Source organism: Mauremys reevesii, linkage group 1, assembly GCF_016161935.1.
Source record: "Mauremys reevesii isolate NIE-2019 linkage group 1, ASM1616193v1, whole genome shotgun sequence".
Classification (NCBI taxonomy): Eukaryota; Metazoa; Chordata; order Testudines; family Geoemydidae; genus Mauremys; species Mauremys reevesii.
The window spans coordinates 162,674,315-162,695,729 of NC_052623.1; the positions used below are offsets into that span (position 1 = coordinate 162,674,315).

The 21,415-nt window shown below is 41.4% G+C and overlaps 1 protein-coding gene across 1 annotated transcript in view; it reads left to right on the top strand.

Moving 5' to 3' along the window:
- The window catches only part of DSCAM (DS cell adhesion molecule), a 627,413-nt gene that overhangs the window by 547,325 nt on the left and 58,673 nt on the right, over window positions 1-21,415 (top strand). Inside the window, exons 21-26 of the mRNA XM_039513797.1 lie at window positions 5,861-6,014; window positions 13,487-13,604; window positions 14,404-14,567; window positions 18,539-18,637; window positions 18,952-19,140; window positions 20,781-21,071. Of these exons, the coding sequence (XP_039369731.1) occupies window positions 5,861-6,014; window positions 13,487-13,604; window positions 14,404-14,567; window positions 18,539-18,637; window positions 18,952-19,140; window positions 20,781-21,071 (1,015 nt within the window). The remainder of the gene's footprint in view (window positions 1-5,860; window positions 6,015-13,486; window positions 13,605-14,403; window positions 14,568-18,538; window positions 18,638-18,951; window positions 19,141-20,780; window positions 21,072-21,415) is intronic.

Here is a 21,415-nt window from a genome sequence, read left to right on the forward strand (position 1 = left end):
ATGCACAGAAGGGAGAATCTGTCACATAGCTTCCATTTCATGCTGCACAGACCCAGCTGGTTTTCCATGGTCATGGTCCATGCTGTGCTTCATAGACAGTGAACTGAAACAGCAAACAATAAACCCAACAGAGGGGAGCTGAAGAAGCCACTGCACCAGCACAGTCAGTTATTCTGGGAGGAATTTTGTGCCACTATGCACGTGCAGACTTCATGTGTCTCGCTTTTCTCCCCCAAAAATATATTCTGCTGGAGAGGTGCTGCAGTTACACTTTTTCCCACCAGGGGCTGCTGTGGTGCCAAAACAGAGCATCTGGCTCACCAGCAGTAGCCGCTGGCTGTTTTCCTCACAGCACCCTGCCCACTGGGCCAGGTTAGAAGGCCCAGGATATGGTGGAGGACAGATAGAGACTGCTGGGGGATCACATAGACTGGTGTTCAGAAGGGCTAGTGGGGGGAGACAGACTGGGGCAGGGGCTGAATGGGAGTGGGGGTGCACATGGGGGCAGAAGAAGCAGGGTCACATGGGGCTGGGGGGTGTCTGAGTAGGGGTGCACAGACACATGGGGGAAGGGGGTTCAGAGACACATGGGGACAGGTGAGGGGGATGAAGGGCCACATGGGGACAGGTGCAGGGGTGGCTGAATGTGGGTGCAGGGACACATGGAGACAGGGGAAGGGGGTGCAGGGACACATGGAGACAGGGGAAGGGGGTGCAGGGACACATGGGATGGGGAAAGGGGTCCACAGGGACACATAAGGACAGGGGCAAATGTTCTTGATTGAATGGGAGGGGCTGGGTCATATGGGAGGCTCCCCAACTCCCTAAGAATCCATCCCGCTATTCCATACTTCTCCCACCCACACCCAACACTCCAGATTCATTCTTAGGCTTCTTCCCAGCAATTACTTCCCTCTCCCTCAGCTACTCTATTACCTCTGACTCCACCAAGCTTTTGCACTGCTTGTGAGGGGTGCAGGAAATGCATTTCTGTATTGTAGTTTAAGTGAATTATTACTCAGAGTTCTGTATTAATATGCCTAGTAAAGAATCTATTTGTCAAAAAAAAATAATCCTGAATCTCTTTTGTTGCCTGCATTGTTACAGACATACTTGCTGACAGGTATTATTAAATAAATTACCAACATTTATTCTAGACTGTTATTTTGACAAATAAAATTTGCAGAATTTTAAAATATTGTGCACAGAATTTTTAATTTTTTCGTGCAGAATTCCCCCAAGAATAGTCAGTAGAAAGAAACGCTTCAGCAAGTTTAGCATTCCTTTCAGCATAGGGCATTCATAATGGGACATGCAAAGCCTAATATATGACAAGGAGACATTTCCTTTAAAATGTTTTATTACAGCTTTTTTTTAGTTATTTAATCTTCTTGCTCACAAAGCTCCCTTTCCCCCTTATGCAATGTAAGTCACTGACATATTAGTCTAGCTGAAATTAAAGAAAAAAAGCTAGAAGTAAAATCAATTCCTTGTCACTGGAATGTCCCCAAGTGTTTGGTAGTTAATGTTAGGGTATGTCTACACTATGGGATTATTCCGATTTTACAGAAACCGTTTTTTTAAAACAGATTGTATAAAGTCGAGTGCACGCGGCCACACTAAGCACATTAATTCGGCGGTGTGCGTCCATGTACCGAAGCTAGCGTCGATTTCTGGAGCGTTGCACTGTGGGTAGCTATCCTGTAGCTATCCTATAGTTCCCGCAGTCTCCCCCACCCATTGGAATTCTGGGTTGAGATCCCAATGCATGATGGGGCAAAAACAGTGTTGTGGGTGATTCTGGGTAAATGTCATCACTCAATCCTTCCTCCATGAAAGCAACGTCAGACAATCATTTCGCGCCCTTTTTCACCTGGATTGCCCTGGCAGACGCCATAGCATGGCAACCACGGAGCCTGTTTTGCCTTTTGTCACTGTCACCGTATGTGTACTGGATGCTGCTGACAGAGGCGGTACTGCAGTGCTACACAGCAGCATTCATTTGCCTTTGTAAGGTAGCAGAGACAATTACCATCCCTATTGCACCATCTGCCATTGTAAATTGGCGATGAGATGATGGTTATCAGTCATTTTGCACCGTTTGCATTTGGAAATTGGCGATGACAGTTATCAATCCTTTTGTACCGTCTGCTGCTGTCATGGGTGCTCCTGGCTGGCCTCGCTGAGGTTGGCCGGGGCGCATGGACAAAAATGGGAAAGACTCCCTGGGTCATTCCCCTCTTTATGTTTTGTCTAAAAATAGAGTCAGTCCTGCCTAGAATATGGGGCAAGTGTACTAGAGAACCAGAGAGCACAGCCGCTCTGTGTCAGAGCCCCAGAGATCCCGCAGAAATGATGAGCTGCATGCCATTCTAGGGGGTGCCCCTGCAACAACCCCACCTGTTGCTTCCCTCCTCCCCCAACCCTCCTGGGCTACTGTGGCAGTGTCCCCCCATTTGTGTGATGAAGTAATAAAGAATGCAGGAATAAGAAACACTGACTTTTAGTGAGATAAAATGAGGGGGAGGCAGCCTCCACTGCTATGATAGTCCAGACAGGACATTAAAGGGTAGGGGGGAGAGGAGCGCAGCCTCCCGCTGCTATGATAGTCCAGGCAGTACAGAATCTTTTCTTTAGACATGAAAGGGGGGGGCTGATGGAGCTCAGCCTCCAGCTGCTATGATGAGGACGGTTACCAAGCCTTTTGTACCATCTGCCGGGAATGACCGGGAGTCATTCCTATTTTTACCCAGGCGCCCCCGGCTGACCTCACCGAGGCCAGCCAGGAGCACTCACAGGCTGATGATGATGATGGATAGCAGTCATATTGTACCGTCTGCCTCTGGAAAGGGGATGCTGGTGTTCAGCGCTGCAGCACCCCGTCTACCAGCAGCATGCAGTAGACATAGGGTGACATTGAAAAAAGACAAGAAACTATTTTTCCCTTTTCCTTTGGGGGGGCAGAAGGGTGTAAATTGATGACATACACCCTGAAACACCCGGGAAAATGTTTTTGACCCTTCAGGCATTTGGAGCTCAGCCAAGAATGCAAATGCTTTTCGGAGACTGCGGGGACTGTGGGATAGCTGGAGTCCTCAGTACCCCCTCCCTCCCTCCATGAGCGTCCATTTGATTCTTTGTCTTTCCGTTATGCTTCTCACATAGCACTGTGCTGAGTCCCTGCTGTGGCCTCTGTCTATCATAGCCTGGAGATTTTTTCAAATGCTTTGTCATTTCGTCTTCTGTAACGGAGCTCTGATAGAACAGATTTGTCTCCCCATACAGCGATCAGATCCAGTATCTCCCGTACAGTCCATGCTGGAGCTCTTTTTGGATTTGGGACTGCATTGCCACCCGTGCTGATCAGAGCTCCACGCTGGGCAAATAGGAAATGAAATTTAAAAGTTCACGGGGCTTTTCCTGTCTACCTGGCCAGTGCATCCGAGTTCAGATTGCTTTCCAGAGCGGTCACAGTGGTGCACTGTGGGATACCGCCCGGAGGCCAATACCATCGATTTGCGGCCACACTAACCCTAATCCGACATGGCAATACCGATTTCAGCACTACTCCTCTCATCGGGGAGGAGTACAGAAATCGGTTTAAAGAGCCCTTTATATCGATATAAAGGGCCTCATTGTGTGGACGGGTGCAGGGTTAAATCGGTTTAACGCTGCTAAATTCGGTTTAAACGCGTAGTGTAGACCAGGCCTTAGATGTTGAAATGCAAGAATTCTGTTAACCAGTTAGAAACTGAAATGGTTTACTAAATAATCTTGCTAAAAAGGTACCAGTTGAATATGGATATATTTGCTAGTTATGCCAAATTCAATTAATGAATTGATTCAGTGAAAGAGTGAATAATTAATTGAAATAGATACAGTTGCTAATGCCGTCCAGTCTCTGTGGCAGTCGGAAAGGAGCCGAACATGAGGGAGCTTAAAAGGAATTGGAGACACCAATGTTATGATTCTTCCGCCAATGGAATGGCAGTAAATGTCCCAGTGGCAACGGAGGTAGTGATCAGACAACACATTTTTAAACAAAGCATTCCTTGTCCACCCTAAAGGCAAAATGGAGTTTAACATGTTGTTAGTTAACAAATGTTCTAACAGGAGTACTTGTGGCACCTTGGAGACTAACAAATTTATTTGAGCATAAGCTTTCGTGGGCTACAGCCCACTTCATCAGATGCCCACATCTGTAGCCCACGAAAGCTTATGCTCAAATAAATGTGTTAGTCTCTAAGGTGCCACAAGTACTCCTGTTCTTTTTGCAGATACAGACTAACACGGCTGCTACTCTGAAACCTGAAATGTTCTAACATGATCCATTTTTCCCAGTGTAGAAGATGCCATCTCAAGAGTAGAGGAGTATGCATTGCCCCACCAGTTTGCTGAGACTTCCTGTCAGTTCAGACTACAGAGGTGTTAATTGACACCTGAGAAATGGCCCGTTTATTCTGAATTTCCTTTTGAAGGACAATTTGTGTGAACACTTTCAGGTCAAAGTCTCCTTTGAAATACCAATTACTTGGAATTGGCCTTTACCACCCTGAGATATTTGTATATCAAAGGGCATTCATGCACCCAACCTGTCTGTTTTAATGAACCTTGAATTATATGAATATTTATTTGTAATAAAAAAAATCTCAACACAATTGTAATTTGCATCATTAATACTCTAGTAGCCTGGCATTAGCTAATGAGACCCAAATGTAATGTTGCATATAAAAAATATTCTATTTTATTCCTTTGAACTGATTGGTTATCCTGGCTGTTTTTATATTCAAGATGCACAGAACCCGTGTTAGAAATAAAACTGGATGTTCTGACTGTACGTAATTGCTAACTACTGGCTTCAATATTTTTACTGCAACTCCTTTCTAGCTGAACCAGCAGGAGAAAGTAAGTTGGTAATAGTGTGGTGTCAGGCAGTAATATCACAGCTAGCTCCTGATACTCAGCACTGTCTATTGTATTATTCCAGTTGCATTTACTGTTCAAGCCTGAGACAAAATTTCCTTCCCAGATCAAACCCTCAGAAGAATAAAGCCTCATTGTACGGTGTATACTTACATACAAAATCCCAGGCCATCCTTAAATCCCCGTGCTTCTTTAATTACATAGGTTATTTTGGATACACTCTAAACTATCTCACCACAACTGGCACTAGCTGGCACCTTGTTAGTATCTCTCCAGCACACAGTTGAAGCATATTGGTGTGGCAATTTGGGGAAGACTGACTGTCCACTGCCTGCATTATACCTATTATCGTCCTGATCCATAGCTGAGAATCTTTAAAATCGAAAACAAAATTCATTTTGTGACTAAACAAAATTTACGTGGAATGGAGGTAATTTATAAAGTTTAGATCATCCCATCGGAGTAAGAAACTGGGTTAAGTCCTTCAATCAAAGTATAGGAACCAGGCCTAAAGATGTGGGTGACCCATCACAAAGCATGTCTGGTAAATCTAATCAGACAAATGAGTGAATATTCTCTCAGGATGATTTGACTACAACCCACTGGGCAACGTGTTAATAAGAACTATTCATGGAGTACCATTGTCAAATATGTTAATTAAAACTATTCATCAACCCAATTAAAAGAAACAAAGTCATAAAATTCTTGATCTATGAACAGACAATTTGCAAAAAGAAAACAGGGCTAAATTTTCACTGAATAAATTGATTTCAAAATGTAGCCCTATCCTATTAAGTACCATGTGCAGTATATTTGGAGCAATTACCATCATTCACTCCAGACGTCCAGAGGTAAAAGACTTGAGATACTCCACTCAACAATCTTTCTTTAGATATTGTTTATTTTAGTTTGGAAACATTTGTCTCTCCCATCACAGGTAATCAGCGAGTTTGAAGCCTCTCCTGACTCATTTTCCTACAGAATCCCCAACTTGAGTCGGAATCGACAATACAGTGTCTGGGTGGTGGCTGTCACTGCTGCAGGAAGAGGCAACAGCAGCGAAATTATCACCGTGGAACCATTGGCTAAAGGTATGGAGACTGCCCTTTATAAAATAGCCTGTCTGTTTGTCTTTTAAGAACACCAGTTACTAACATACCTTAATTGTCATTGGTGTTGTGGTTTGCTTATTTTTAAGTTTCAGTTCTAAGTTTACTGAATGGTCTGTCTGTGTGGCAATCAGAGGTATACCTGTCTTAGCTTTAATTGAGCCAGTAAAGCTGAAAACAACAGTGTATAAGGATGGCAGAACTGCAAAGGGTGGGGGGGTAGTGCCCTCACGATGGACATACTGGAGGGGTGAGTGCACCCCTGCCAGGTCTCGGGCCTCAAGCTATCACATCTCTCTTGGGGTGGAATCACACATGCCTCCCAGTCTCAGACCAGGCGCTGGGCTGTAGTCCCCTATGATTAGCTGTGATTACTTCAGCAGGCCTGACTTATCTTCAGTGCCTGCAGTTCTGTTCCCTCCAGGAACAATGACATGGGACAGAGTGTTCATTGGTGAACGTGTGAGAAGCTCCCTTGGGGCAGAAAGGAGGAGCTCAAAGCTGTTTTATGCCAGTTCAGGATTGGTGAAATTACAATCTATGAAAGCAAAAGTCACACTAATACAATGTCATGTCCTCTAATATAAGGCTAGTAGGCAGTTTGCAGGAATGCAGGGTGTTTTGACAACACAGTAAAATAATGTGAGACTTGCAAATAAGCTGTTGATAGCTTGGGCAAAACAAGCTGTCTCAGTTCACTTGTGAGGATCAAAGTATTTTATACTCATATATGCCTGCTATAATTTCTAAGCTAGTCATTGTTTTCTAAGGAATTTGGGAATTTTGTTTGTTTCTAGGTTAGTTTGTTTGTATTTTTGTTCTAATAATCTTCTGAGATTATTCTAAGTTAAATTATGCAGAAATGTTTGTGTTACGGATTTCCAAGCTGCTTTACTATCTATTTTACAAGCAAATAACATTAAAAGAGTATCTAGTGTATGGAAAGTAGTGGGCCTTACCTTAGACCTTAGTTCCTCCTGTGCCACTGACACATCGGGCAGTCCAGTTTCTCCATTGATTATGATGCTAATTATGGTGGTACTTCCCAGGTGATATCAGCACATTCAGTATCCTCTGTCACTGTCTTCTGCCAGTTCTTCCTTGGCCTTCCTCGCTTTCTCTTTCCTCCTTCTGGTACTCAATTCAGTGCTTGCTTAGCACCTCTCCCATCTGCTGTATGGTGTACATGTCCCAACCATTTGATCCTTCTTTCTGTAATGATATTTGTTAACATGTCCTGCTCTGTGAGCTCCCTTCTCTTGCATTTGTTATTTTGTCTTTCTGTGAAATGTGTAGTATCTTTCTTAGCCGTCTGTGATGGTGGTGGGCAGCCATCTGTTTTCATTAGCCACTGTCATTGGTCAAGTCTCTGCTATAATAGGGTGACCAATACAATCACATGGTATAATCTGATCTTTAGTTTGGTGTGGAGACTTCTGTTTGACCAGCTGTTGTGGTGTATTTTGTGGTAGATCCCTGCAAATCGGCAGATATCCACTTCAGATCTGTGGATCATTTTTGCAGATTGTGGATCAGATGCAGATACAAATTTTGAATCTGTGCAGGGCTCTATTTTGTGGTACAGATTAAGTGAGCCGTTTTAAAATTTAAAATTTATAAATTACAAGAAAAGTAGCATCATCTTCTTTTATACTGTGAACATGTCCTGTAGGGTGACCAGATGTCCCAATAAAATCGGGACTGTCCCGATATTTAACCCTTTGTCCCGCATCCTGATCAATGTACGATCAGGACTCCATTTGTCCCGATATTCAGATAAGGAGGCAAGCGGGAGGGAGCACCCACAGGGAAAAATTGCAGCCAAGCTCCCCCCTCCTCCCCTCCTTCTCTCCCCTTCCCCCCAGCGTGCCGTGTCCCCGCTCCTCCCCCCACCCTCCAGTGCTTCCCACCACCTAAAAGCAGTTTGGCGGCACTTAGCGCTTTCCAGGAGGAGAGGGGAGGAGCGGGGACATGGTGCGCTCAGGGGAGGAGGTGGAGAAGAGGCAGGGCAGGGGTGGGGACTTGGGGGAAGGGGGTAGATGGGGTGGAGTGAGGGTGGATGCTTGGACGGGAAGAGGCAGGGCATGGGCGAGCACCCACCTGGCAGAGGGGAAGTCGGCACCATAGGGGTGAGTGGCAGGCGAGGGGTGAAGAGGCGAGCGGTGGGTGGGGGACTAAGGAGGGACGCAGCAAGCCAGCAAGGGGCCTGCTGGATGAGGAAGGGCATGGTGGGGGAGGGAAGGCGAGCGGGGAGGGGGCAGGCCTGGGACAGAGTGAGGGTGGAACCTGGGAGGAGCGGGGATGGACTGTAAGCAGGGCTGACAGCACCCCAATGTGTCCCAATATTTTAGTGTTGTGATCTGGTCACCCTAATGTCCTGTGAGCTGCATTCTGTCAGTTTGCAAGTGGTTTGTGTTCCTGTGAAGTTATGTTACTTCTGCTCACCCTAATGATGTAGAACACACAAAATGTTGAAAACCATTTCCTGTCATAACCACAACTGCAATGTCCGCAGGGACCTTACATCTTGTGGATAAGGGAGAAGTGGTGGATGTGGTATACCTAGACTTTAGTAAGGCATTTGATACGGTCTTGAATTATATTCTTATCAATAAACTAGGCAAATACAACTTAGATGGGGCTACTATAAGGTAGGTGTATAACTGACTGGATAACTGTACTCAGAGAGTAGTTATTAATGGTTCCCAATCCTGCTGGAAAGGTATAACAAGTGGGGTTCCGCAGGGGTCTGTTTGGGGACCGGCTCTGTTCAATATGTTCATCAACGACTTAGATGTTGGCATAGAAAGTACACTTATTAAGTTTGCAGATGATACCAAATTGGGAGGGATTGCAACTGCTTTGGAGAATAAGGTCATAATACAAAATGATCTGGACAAATTGGAGAAATGGTCTGAGGTAAACACGATGAAGTTTAATAAAGACAAATGCAAAGTGCTCCACTTAGGAAGGAACAATCAGTTTCACACATACAGAATGGGAAGAGACTGTCTAGGAAGGAGTACGGCAGAAAGGGATCTAGGGATTATAGTGGACCACAAGCTAAATATAAGTCAGCAGTGTGATGCTGTGGCAAAAAAAGCAAACATGATTCTGGGATGCGTTAACAGGTGTGTTGTGAGCAAGACATGAGAAGTCATTCTTCCGCTCTACTCTGCACTGGTTAGGCCTCAACTGGAGTATTGTGTCCAGTTCTGGGTACCGCATTTCAAGAAAGATGTGGAGAAATTGGAGAGGGTCCAGAGAAAAGCAACAAGAATGATTAAAGGTCTTGAGAACATGACCTATGAAGGAAGGCTGAAAGAATTGTGTTTGTTTAGTTTCGAAAAGAGAAGGCTGAGAAAGGACATGATAGCAGTTTTCAGGAACCAAAAACGGTGTCATAAGGAGGAGAGAGAAAACTTGTTCACCTTAGCCTCTAAGGATAGAAAAAGAAGCAATGGGCTTAAACTGCAGCAAGAAAGGTTTAGGTTGGACATTAGAAAAAAGTTCCTAACTGTCAGGGTGGTTAAACACTGGAATAAACTGCCTAGGGAGGTTGTGGAATCTCCCTCTCTGGAGATATTTAAGAGTACGTTAGATAAATGTCTATCAGGGATGGTCTAGACAGTATTTGGTCCTGCCATGAGGGCAGGGGACTGTACTCGATGACCTCTCAAGGTCCCTTCCAGTCCTAGAATCTATGAATCTATTAATCTGATTTGTAATCTAGGGAGTAATTAACTTTTGAAGTTACCTTCAGAAAGTAAGAAAACTACACAAGAAGGTTGGTAGGAACCTGGTGAGGCCTTTTACTGGAATTCTGCTCTATGAACAATTTTTTTTCTTCAAGTCAGGGATCTTGCAGTAGTCCAAAATAGTAGTAAAAAATAACAGAAAATTTCAGTCAGTATAAGAGAGCTTAAGTAGTCTCAGAAACATTTTGAAAATATCAAAATGAAATATTCTTTTGACACTTCTGAAATGAATATCTATTCCATGGGAAATTTTGCAATTTCATTTTTTGGTCTTTTTTGGAATGATTATTTTTTGTTGAAAATTTGGAATTTTCAGTGGAACAGGAGGAATTCTAGTTTCCTTCCATCTCTGCTCACAAGTGGATTGCAGCTTTTACTGATACTTCAAGGTATCTTTGGGTCTGTTTTGTAGATAAATTATAGTGACTTCATTAACTGCTATTTTCTTAGACAGAATGACTAACTTAAAAAAACACTCCAGTGGTAAAATCTTGGCTCCACTGAAATCAGTGAGAGTTGGCATTGACTTCAGTGGAAGCAGGATTTCACTTCAGGTGGTCAGTCTGTGGGTAGACTTTTGGGTTTTGTTTGTTTTAGTTAGCTTGTTTTTAACTATCCAGTTATCTTTTCCTACTGTGTGGTCTTGTCATGCTAGTGTTAGTCTTTCCCAAAACATATGCACCTGAAAATGGCACTGCAGAAAACAACACTGCACCATCACAAGTGACAACTGACTGACTTCATGCTATTCTGGTGATATCATTTACTCAAGACAGTGCTTCATTAGCCTTGATGGGATGGTGGTTTCAGAAGTACCTGCACATGTAGAGTAAGCAGGTATTTGTTGGTTGCTGTTTAGCATCAGCAAGTAATGGTCATTTTCAGTCTGGCTCTTTTTCTATCAGCAATATGCTGTAGTCCTACTACCTAGGCTTCATTTCATCTGTTCGTCTCAATCGTTAGAACTGATTTTTGGTGTATATTTTAATTAATTTTTTTACCAGAGCAAATGTTCTAATAAGCTCAGGCTTCTACCATACATTAAGAGAATCTAGGCATCACAATCCAAAATGATTACCGGTACATAATATATGGCTTCATTTTCTCTTCATGAATCCCAGCAGTCCCACTGCAGCCCACAGAAGTAATTTTCTTTCACTCTTCAAGACCTGTTCTATGTATGATTTTACTTTAAATATTATTTGCAGAGGATAAGAACCCACTTAGATGAAACATCTCAGTTACATTTGATGCTGACTCTCATTTTCATGTTTGTCTAATTGGCACAAAAATGGATCATTAACTGTCAGTTCTGATCAACATGCACGCTTGAAGAATATCAGTATTAAAAATGCACTATGAAATGTAGTTGCATCCAATTTCAGCATGGTGCTTTTAGATGCAGATTTAAGGACTAAAAATGAATAATAATTACATTAAGGGTCATACCTGGGAAATTCATTATGTGAAAGCTAAAACATGACCCCACAGGGCCTATGTATTATGGAACAAAAATACTACAGTAACATTTTGCTGAAATCCTTAGGTACAGTATGTGTTAAAGATGGAGTTGCCATCTTAACTTTGAATTTATTAGCTTTTGTGGATTCAGGTTAGACTCCTATCCCCTCTGCACCCTCCGATTTATTTGCCTAACTTCCTAGTAATTGTGGTGAGACTATCCCTCCTAAAGTTAGCAAATTTCATATCGAAAAACAAAACAGCTTTGTGTTATGTAGCACAAAAGGAATCTATTAAAAATGACAAATCTATTTTCCAAGTTCCCACAGCTCAAAATACCAATCTGAGCTTTTCCAATTCAGAAGAAAATTAATCTTCCCCAGATACAATGTTTTAGTCTGTGCTTGTCATAGCATGCTGAAGAGAACACACGACTGACTTGTGTTGAACATCCTGCTGTTGCAGCCATAGACATTTAAAATTCATGGCTTAAGCAAGCGTGTGCTAAAGTGGAATGAAATGAAGTTTCCTCTATGAGCCAATTTATAAAATATTTCCTTGATCCTGACAACCACACTTTTCTTATTTTTAAAATTCATCCCATACAACATAAAGGTCTCATTTTCAAAGCAGACAGCTCGTTCTGAGTACACAAACAACAGTTTTGTAGGCCCAAACTGGTGCAAGACCGAATTTAGAAGGCGCCTTTAAAATTGTGTCTTGTATTGCTAAAATTATCTGTGGGCCATGCATTTGAGGACACATCTTGCACATCCACAGGAATGTTTTCAGATGGGATACCTTGCTGACTTTAGCATGTGTGTGATCCCATTTCCCATGATCTGTTCTTCTCTGGCGAGTTCTAGTTGCCAAAATGGCCCATGGGTACCATTGCAACCTGAAGCAACTTAGATCAGACAAAGGGCTGTTCTAAGTTGCACCAGGGACTGGCTCCAGGGTCAGGGGCACATAAAGCCACATTTTCCCCTCCACTCTATATCTGAAGTGAATTATTGACAGAGAGTTCACAACTATGGACAATTTTGATGTAATGCTCATGTAATTAGAGGAGATGAACCATCCATAGACTGACCTAATTGTCAAAATCTATCTGTCTGTCTATTGTAGGCATTTTTATAGCGTGCATCACTATAGTATTTAATCACTGGCACTCTTTTTCCCCATTGAGCCAGTCTCAGCCAGAAAATACAGACCTAACTGAAAATCACACATCAGGTTATGAACCCTGGCAGTTCCACCAACAATCCCTCTCTGGTACAGTAGGTATCTAGCCTAAACTGCTAACTCTCACCAGGCTGTGGATAGTGATGGTACCCATTGGAGTTCAAGATGACAATGTTTTATCTGGGTTAATAGTTTCCTTTTTTACATTAACATTACTTTGGATGGAAACATAGATAATGGGCAAGACTGCTTCAAAAGAGCCTATTGTATTCCATGAACTACTAGAAAATGAGAATGAAGAACCTTTCCACCCGTGCCACTTGCACAGAAGTAGAGCAGGTATTGGAACAAGCTCTGATCACAGGATTACCATAGAAAGACTATGCAGTGGGGCATAGGACCATACAGACAAAGCCTAAGGTGGTTTGACACTTGTAAAAAATGAGTCTCGTTTATAGCAAGAGCAGGGAATAAAACAATGTTGACTTTTGAAATATCTGGGCCATAGAAGACATAGATTTAAGTCATAAAAGAGATTATCAAAACAACTATTGATCAATTCAGAATGTTTTCAACTTTCACTTCACTGAGGTGAATAAGATTTTGTGTTTGCTTGTCAAAATGAAACTAGGAGATATCATAGGATGCTGATATGCTGTTCTTCAGTAGCTAGAGTCTTTAAGATTCTGACGTGTTGTAGATTCGACTACCAGAAAATGTGGACTAGAAGATAATTCAAAGAGGGGAATCCCTTTGATACAACATTTCATCTTAGCTCCCACCAATAAATATACAAAAGATTAAGTTTTCATAAAGTAATAGGAAAGGAAAGAGGGCTCAGGGATTAAAAGCTTTTAGGATTTATTCTACTTCAAGGCTCTTCCATCCCCAGTCTTCTTTCCTCCAGATATTAAAAATACATTATTTGTGTTCAAATAAATAGCTGATCATGTGGGTAAAAATAATTAATTTTGCATTTGTGTGTTTTTACTCTAAAGAATATATGAAAAAGAGCTCCTCTGTTTCAGTCTTCCTCTTCTTATTGTTCAGCTCCAGCCAGAATTCTGACATTCAGTGGCACAGTAACGACCCCTTGGATGAAGGATATTGTCCTTCCTTGCAAGGCCGTTGGGGACCCATCTCCTACAGTCAAATGGATGAAGGATAGGTAACCAGCAACTATATGTGTAGCTTGAATAAGGCACTTTAGCTTAAAATCATGGGCAAGATTGGGCATGACACTGCATGAGTGTGTCAGGAGGAATATACCCTTGCTTCACTGTGTAGAGACTGATTACAGCTTCAGAAGGAAAGTTCAGAATGTCCAACTGACTAAAACTTGTTGACTTTAAGGGTTAGAAGGTACTGAAAATACAGGGGGAAGGAGATAAATATTAAATACTTTAAATATAGTTTTAATTGCTATTTATATATCAGGCTTGGGGAATATAACTGTAGTGTCAGTGATCATTATGTTGCTAATGTGAATCAAAATCCATGGTAAATGCTAATTGTAGTAATTTTCTAAAAAGAAAACATTCATGAGTATAGTACACAACACACATTTTGCTCTTTTCTAAACATACTGATCATGCGTTGGAGAGCCCTGCTGTAACTGTATGGGCAATAATTTGATCCAAATATTGGATCAGCAGTGATACTTGGAAGCTATGAGAGAGAAATCCATGTCCCATACCAGTGATTATGATGCATTGTACAAGTCTGAGTTACATTATGCCCCGAGTTGGTTGTACTTTTTGAAGTGGTAGATAATTAAGGAGGAAGCCCTCTCCTTTATTATTCAAATCATAGCCAGGATTCCCACTTATCCAAATACTGACCATTGGCATTTTCCAGCGGCATGCTTCCAGTGCTGCTTTAACTAAAGAGGGTCCTGTTCTTTCTTTTGTTTGTTTTAATCCGATTGTAACTTCTTTAATGTATGCATTTTGTTTCCTGTGAGGTAGTAACGGGACACCCAGTCTAGTGATGATTGATGGGCGAAGAAGCATCTTTAGCAATGGCAGCTTTGTTATCCGTACTGTGAAAGCAGAGGATTCTGGATATTACAGCTGTGTGGCCAGTAACAACTGGGGATCTGATGAAATTATTTTGAATTTGCAGGTGCAAGGTAAGCCAATTGGACCTTTTACATAATTGTTTTGACGGTCTTATCATGGCTGTTAGTTAATGTGTAAGAGTGTGTGTTATGTATATTTGTGTGTGTGTGTGCACATGTGTTTGCATGTCTATGTATAAACAATATTTTTGCAAATTTAAATAATCAAAAATGAGACATGAGAACTCATAAGAAAGGTTCTCCCAGTAACGGTGACTTGGCTGCTTCGCAGTTTATCATCCTGTCTATTTTATGGTATACATTTTGCAAGCTGAAAATGAATATGATAAAGTCATTGACTTCAGTGGGACTGTTCATTCACTTAAAGTTAAGCATGTGGATAAGCATTTGCAGAATCAGGTCCACAGTGTTCACTTTCAATTGGTTTTGAGTTCTACATAAGGAAAATAACATCTTATGCTCTTACTGTTGTTATGTATATATAAATATATCATTTTAAAGTTGCAAAATTTAACAATAGCTGAAGGAATTTTGTTTAAAATGTCCAAATCAAATTTTCCTGGACTGAGACCTAGCATGGAAAACTTCAGCATGAAAGGAGAAATGTACAGAAAGCTATGGTGACTATAAGAGGGGGTATTAATATTTTCCCCTACTATAATCTTAGTTAGCAGGTATTACCAGGTACCTGCTATAATATTTTTTAAATGTATACAGTCACCCAACATGGTATTGCTAGGTGCACAAACAATGTGAAAATATTTATAACACTAATGTCAACAAAAGCACACAATGTTCATGTGCGCACACACACAAAGATCCCTCAACTCACAAGACTCTCCTCCTCTTTCCCCCTCAGTGCAAAGCTTGAGCAAATAACCCTTGCAATGTGCCTTAACTGTCAAAACTTATCAGACATGGGAAATATATTACTGAACTGAGCACATGGAACGCTCTTTGGAAAACACTGTGTTCCCAGTCCCCAGATATACAGTCCTAAAAATTGTCAGCTCAAGCAGATCAGCAATTTAGAACACAAAGAGAGAGGTGGTCTCTAAGGCAGTGTAGGTATTTCTATGTATCCCTATCTATTAAGCCTTGAAACAAATATCAGTGAGTGCATTAACTCACCTAAAATCCAACAAAGAAACAGGGATGCTTTTTTGTAAGTCTGAAACATGATCACAATAGGGAAATGGGACAGAAATAATGTTAAGTTGAATCCTTGTTTCTTGTACTCTAATACATACTTTCATAATTGTATATTCTCAAAGTTATTAAACTGCAATAACTAAAAGCAAATCACTATTAATTCCTTGGAATAAAGGGAGACTGGCATCTAATATGTGGGATCTTAGGTGGAGAAGGTGAGAACTGTAATGAAAAATGTTATGTTCAATCTTTTAGGGTGTAATATGTTCAGTAACTCTCAGTGGAAAGTACCAAAGCAAAAGGAATAAGGGAGAAATGATTCAGTACATCTGATTTAACTAATATTCCCTGGAGTATAGAGTTTATTTTTTCTCCAGCACTCACACTGTACTTAGCAAGTTAAGTAACTAAGATCAGCCCCCCTATAAACGAGGTGAAATTGGTGGTCTTGCTTCACATCAGCACTGATCAAATTGCTGTCCTGTGACTTGAATGGGAATTTCAGCAGGAAATTACTCAAGCTGCTTTGCTCTGGGGAACACAAAGAGTCCATAAATCCAGCTGTATTTACAACTGCTTTGTATCACTCGAATAGCGCTTAGTAGCTGAAGCATGCTAGTGAATCTGACCTATAGGATGAAATTCTGGCTTCATTGAAGTCGATGGGAGTTTTGCCATTGATTTCAGTGGAGTCTGGATTTCACCCATAGTGTTCAATTTCACATGCTTCAGCCTCCAGTTTCTTTCTCACTTCTTCTATCTATGGTGAAAAAAGAGATGATACCTATATTAAGATTCTGCTCCCTCCAAGCATTTTTGGGCAGGATGTCTCTGACAGAGCTGAGTGAGAAACAGTTTTCCAATCCTGGGAATATTTTCAAGAGTGTGAAAATATTTTCTTATTCTGAATCAGGACTAAATTTTCACAAACCAAAATAATAATAACAATAATAATAATAATAATAATAGTTAATTCAGTTCAGGATAAGTGAAACATTTCATTCTGATCATTTCAAAATGTTTGATTTTGGCATTTTTTTCTTCGTGCTCTTTTTCACTCTAATTGGCTTAGGTTTCTAAACAAAAAGTCATTTCAAAATGGACAAACTGAATTTTTCATTTTGAAAACGTTGAAACAAAAGATTTTGACAGTTTCAAAAATTTTCTCCAAAAAAATGTCACTCCAGGAGATTCATTAAACTTACCTATTTCTCAGACAGTTTTGGTTTTGATGTATTGGCATATTTTAATGAAAAAAAATCATAAAAAAGTTCCTGATCAGCTCTAGTTTCCAATCCTAGATATTTCAGAGGTGTTTCTTACAGTATGGACTACATCATAGAATTCTTAGGAGGAACATGTAGATGTGTAAACGTTAGGGACAGGATTCCCTCAGAAAAGGGCAAATGTCAGAAAGATTTTTATCCAGTCATCAGTACCTGAAAGTAAGGATGGATAAGCCTGGTTGGGTAGAGAGAGAACAAATCCAAACTTTCAGACAAAACCTCGACTTGAACTGAACCTGTGTTGTGATTGTAAAGTGTACATAACTTTTTAAAAAATATTAATTTATAATAATCTTGAACCTCTACCTCTCTTGATTCAAACTAGGAGCAGAAGGGGACGTGAAGTGACTAAATACCCCACAAATTTTCCTTGCCATATTTCTGGCCTTACTCTAACCAGGCAATCCCAGAATCATATGAGAGCTTTTTCTCATCAAATTTCTAGTTCAGAATTGTGAATCCAAGTGATTCAGATAAAGTTTAGATAAATATTCAGACCCTAGGCCTCTGATCCAAACTGAATCAACTCTTTGGAATTTCACTTACCACTACTTGTTAATTTTTTAACAAACGGCATCAGCTTGGCAAATGTTCATCTTCAAGGAGTCCACGGCATGCACTGCATTTTTAGTCTCCGCATTCAGGAATTCTCAGTTGGCATAATAAGACTAGATAAATAATTCAGTTGGAAATCAAAGCCATGTATGAGTCTGCCAAAATGAACCAGAATATTGCAAGATGAGCTCATGTGTTGGAATCATGATATTTTGTCACAGTGAAAAAGAGGGAGGGATGGTCACTTTCCCACAATCAGCCCCAGATGCACTCTGCTCTGGGAATCCATCCTCTATGCCCAGGCAAACTCTTGGGTCTGATAGACTCTGTGCACAGCAACAGAACCAAAACTTCTCCAGGTTCACCCACCTCTTGTTGGTAGTGCTGCATCTCCTTCATGTGGATGGGCATCGTGAGTGGAAGAGAAACATCTGGAGGAGCTGTGGCTTTGCAAAAGCTGCTTTTGCAAAGAGGAATCTGGATTTCCTCATGGCAGAGATACTCCATTCCTGTGCCATTTAACGCACACAGCTAAATTTTCAACACATGGAGCTGAACGAAAAATGTGTATGTATCCACTTTTGCATATGCGATTACCACTATTTGGTGCAAACGCATCCCTGTGTGTGCCATTTATTTGCAAACCAGCCTCAATTTCCATCAGCTAAACTTGCAGCCATTGCACTTAAAACAGGCATGAAAATTAATAGAAAGTTAATTATGAGAGGCCAAGTGTATTCCTGGTCATTTGGAAGGAGATCCTGCAGGACAGCAGTGCTGAGAAATACAGATGTTCAGAGAAAAAGTGGGGAAAAATGAAAGATAAAATTGTATAGAAATTTAAATATAAAAAATGAGAGCTTGTCTGCTTGCTCCTAACTGAGGATGTCAACTATACAGACACTTTGACAGAAATAATTTGCATTTTTGCCACACAAAACAGTTATTTGATAAATGACTGTTAGAATGGTTTAAAGCTATGCATAATCATTTAAATCTATTTTCTATTTTTAACTCCTTCCCATCCAGTGCCACCAGACCAGCCAAGACTTACTGTGTCCAAAACCACATCTTCTTCTATCACTCTTTCCTGGATACCTGGAGACAATGGTGGTAGTTCTATCCGAGGTAATAGAATTCAGGTTAACTGCAACTTCCTAAATTATCATCTCTTTAGAGGCCTGGCATATAATAATGATTAGGGCTCCGTGTCTGTCACGGAGGTTGTGGAAGTCACATACGCAAGTCATATGTATATTTATATTACACAGAATCTATTGGAACTAATCCAGTAAGAAGAGAGTTCAATATCTTTCTGTGCTAAAGGGTTTCCTAATGTATAAAATCCTCATAATATCTTGTCATATTCAACAGAATTTGTGATTTGTATCTTCTATAGAAGTTAGGTAGCTGGTTTATCATTGTCTTTGCTTTTCTTGCAGGTTACATACTGCAGTACTCTGAAGATAATAGTGAGCAGTGGGGTAGTTTTCCCATTAGCCCTAGTGAACGGTCCTACCGTTTAGAGACCTTGAAATGTGGTACCTGGTACAAGTTCACACTAACTGCTCAGAATGGAGTGGGACCAGGACGCATCAGTGAGATCATAGAGGCCAAAACACTTGGAAAAGGTACTGAATTGCTGTCCTGTTTACTCAGATAGTTAATGAGTGTGAGCTCTCCCATCCTGCTATAGAAGTAATTCTGTTGTTATGGTTAGAAAGAGAAGCACAGATGTTCCAATTTTAGTTGCTTTGAGTATTTTGTTATTGCTTTTGAAAACATTGTTTGCATTGTTGTTGTAATCATGTTGGTCCCTGGGCATGAGAGAGACAAGATGGATCAGGGGTCCCCAATGAGGTGCCCGCGGGCGTCATGGCACCCGCGGGGGCATCTAAATGCGCCCACGTCCTGGCCGGCGGTGGAGCATCCGCCAAAATGCCACCGAATTTTGGTGGCGTTTCAGCGGCGACGCCTCTCAATGGTGTCACTTGTCAGTGGCAAGTGGCGTCATTGAGAGGCGTTGCCGCCGAAACGCCGCAGAAATTCGGTGGCGACGCCTCTCAATGACGTCGCTTGCCGCCCACAAGTGATGTCATCGAGAGGCGTTGCCGCCGAAACGCCCATTAGGTGGTGACGCCTCTTGATGGCGCCACTTGCTGCCAACAAGAGACGTCATCGAGAGGCATTGCTGCTGTAACGCCGCAGAAATTCGGCAGCATTTCTGTTGGTGGAAGGTACAAGCTTTCAAAGTCTGGGAAAGGAAGCAGATTTTCTGAACTAAATACAAGTTGGGATAGATTGTTAAGCAGAAGGGGTCAATTACCTGAGCTACCTCGTCTCTTTGAAAACATTTTCAGCTACGTCTTTATCATGGCAGACTAGGTTAGGTGTACAAGCCCTTATGTGCACCTTTCTTGATTTAACTGGTCCCAAAATGATTTGGTAAATTTTACCTCTGAATCTGAAGTTTTTAGCATAGCTGTCCTCTTTTGTTAATTTAAAGATATACAGTCTGTTCCCTCTACCATTAATGGGACTTGCCGATATGCTTCAAAATAGAGCTATCAGGAAACAGAATTTCTGTAGCATGGGAAATTCTAGTATTTTTGACATTTGTTTTGATCTTGAAATGGGATGAAAAGTCAAAATATCAGCTGCTTTTCAGGAATGAAAAGTTTAGATTCAGAAACTTCAGAACAAAACATTTGGACATTTTTGAACAAAACAGTGTTTCATTTCAAAATGCCAACATTTTGATGCTTTTGCTTTGAGTTTTCCCATCACAAAAACAGAAAATTATATCAAAATTAACATTTTACCACAAAATCTTTTGATTTTGACAAAACCCCTTATACCCCAAAAATTACGCCTGAACATTTTTGATCAGTTCTACTTCAAAGGAAGAATATAGCTCTAAAGGGCAATTCACTAATGTAGACTTTTTTTCCAAGTTTACCTGCCTTTCTATGACACTTTCACTTAGTTTTCTATATATTTGGTTTTTGTTTGGGCAGCGGTGAGTAACATTCTGAAATTTTCAAACTGACATGTGCAAAAGTGCAAACTGACTTGTGCAAGTCCAGTCCACACAGAAGTGCATGCACACTATTTCTGGGTTTAAAAATCTGGGTCTCTGAAAAAAAAACATTTTACAACAGGGAGAAAAATTTGAGAATGATTTATGAAAAAGGCAGGACTGTCCTGTCAATTATTCCTTATTCATTTTTATCTATTTTAAGTATTTCACGTAAAATATACTTTCTCTTAGAGCCACAGTTTTCCAAAGAACAAGAACTCTTTGCCAGTATTAACACCACTCGAGTGCGATTGAACCTTATTGGCTGGAATGATGGTGGTTGTCCAATCACCTCCTTTACCCTGGAGTACCGGCCATTTCGGACCACAGTATGGACAACGGCTCAGCGGACATCACTTTCTAAGTCCTACATACTATATGACCTCCAGGAAGCAACTTGGTATGAACTGCAAATGAGAGTGTGCAACAGTGCAGGCTGTGCAGAGAAACAGGCCAAATTTGCCACACTCAACTATGATGGCAGTAAGTGCGTCCATTTAATGTATTTGGTTTAGCTCAGTCGTTTCAACCTGCGGTCGCCTGGCCCCGCAAGCTCCGGAGGTCCAGGGTGGGGCAGCCGCCCGGTCCCGCAAGCTCTGGGGTTGCGGTGGAGCAGCTGCCCAGCCCCACAAGCTCTGGGGGTCCGGGATCAGGCAAAGAGGAAAGGATGGCCCAGGCCCAGTGGGGATCTTGAGTCAGGGTCCGGGCTGCCACTGCCCTGTCACCCAGCCTCTGTGGCCCAGGTAACATATTGTGGGTCACATATATGGCCCACAATGATAAATAAGTTGAGAACCACCGGTTTAGATGCAATTTTTGTGTAATAT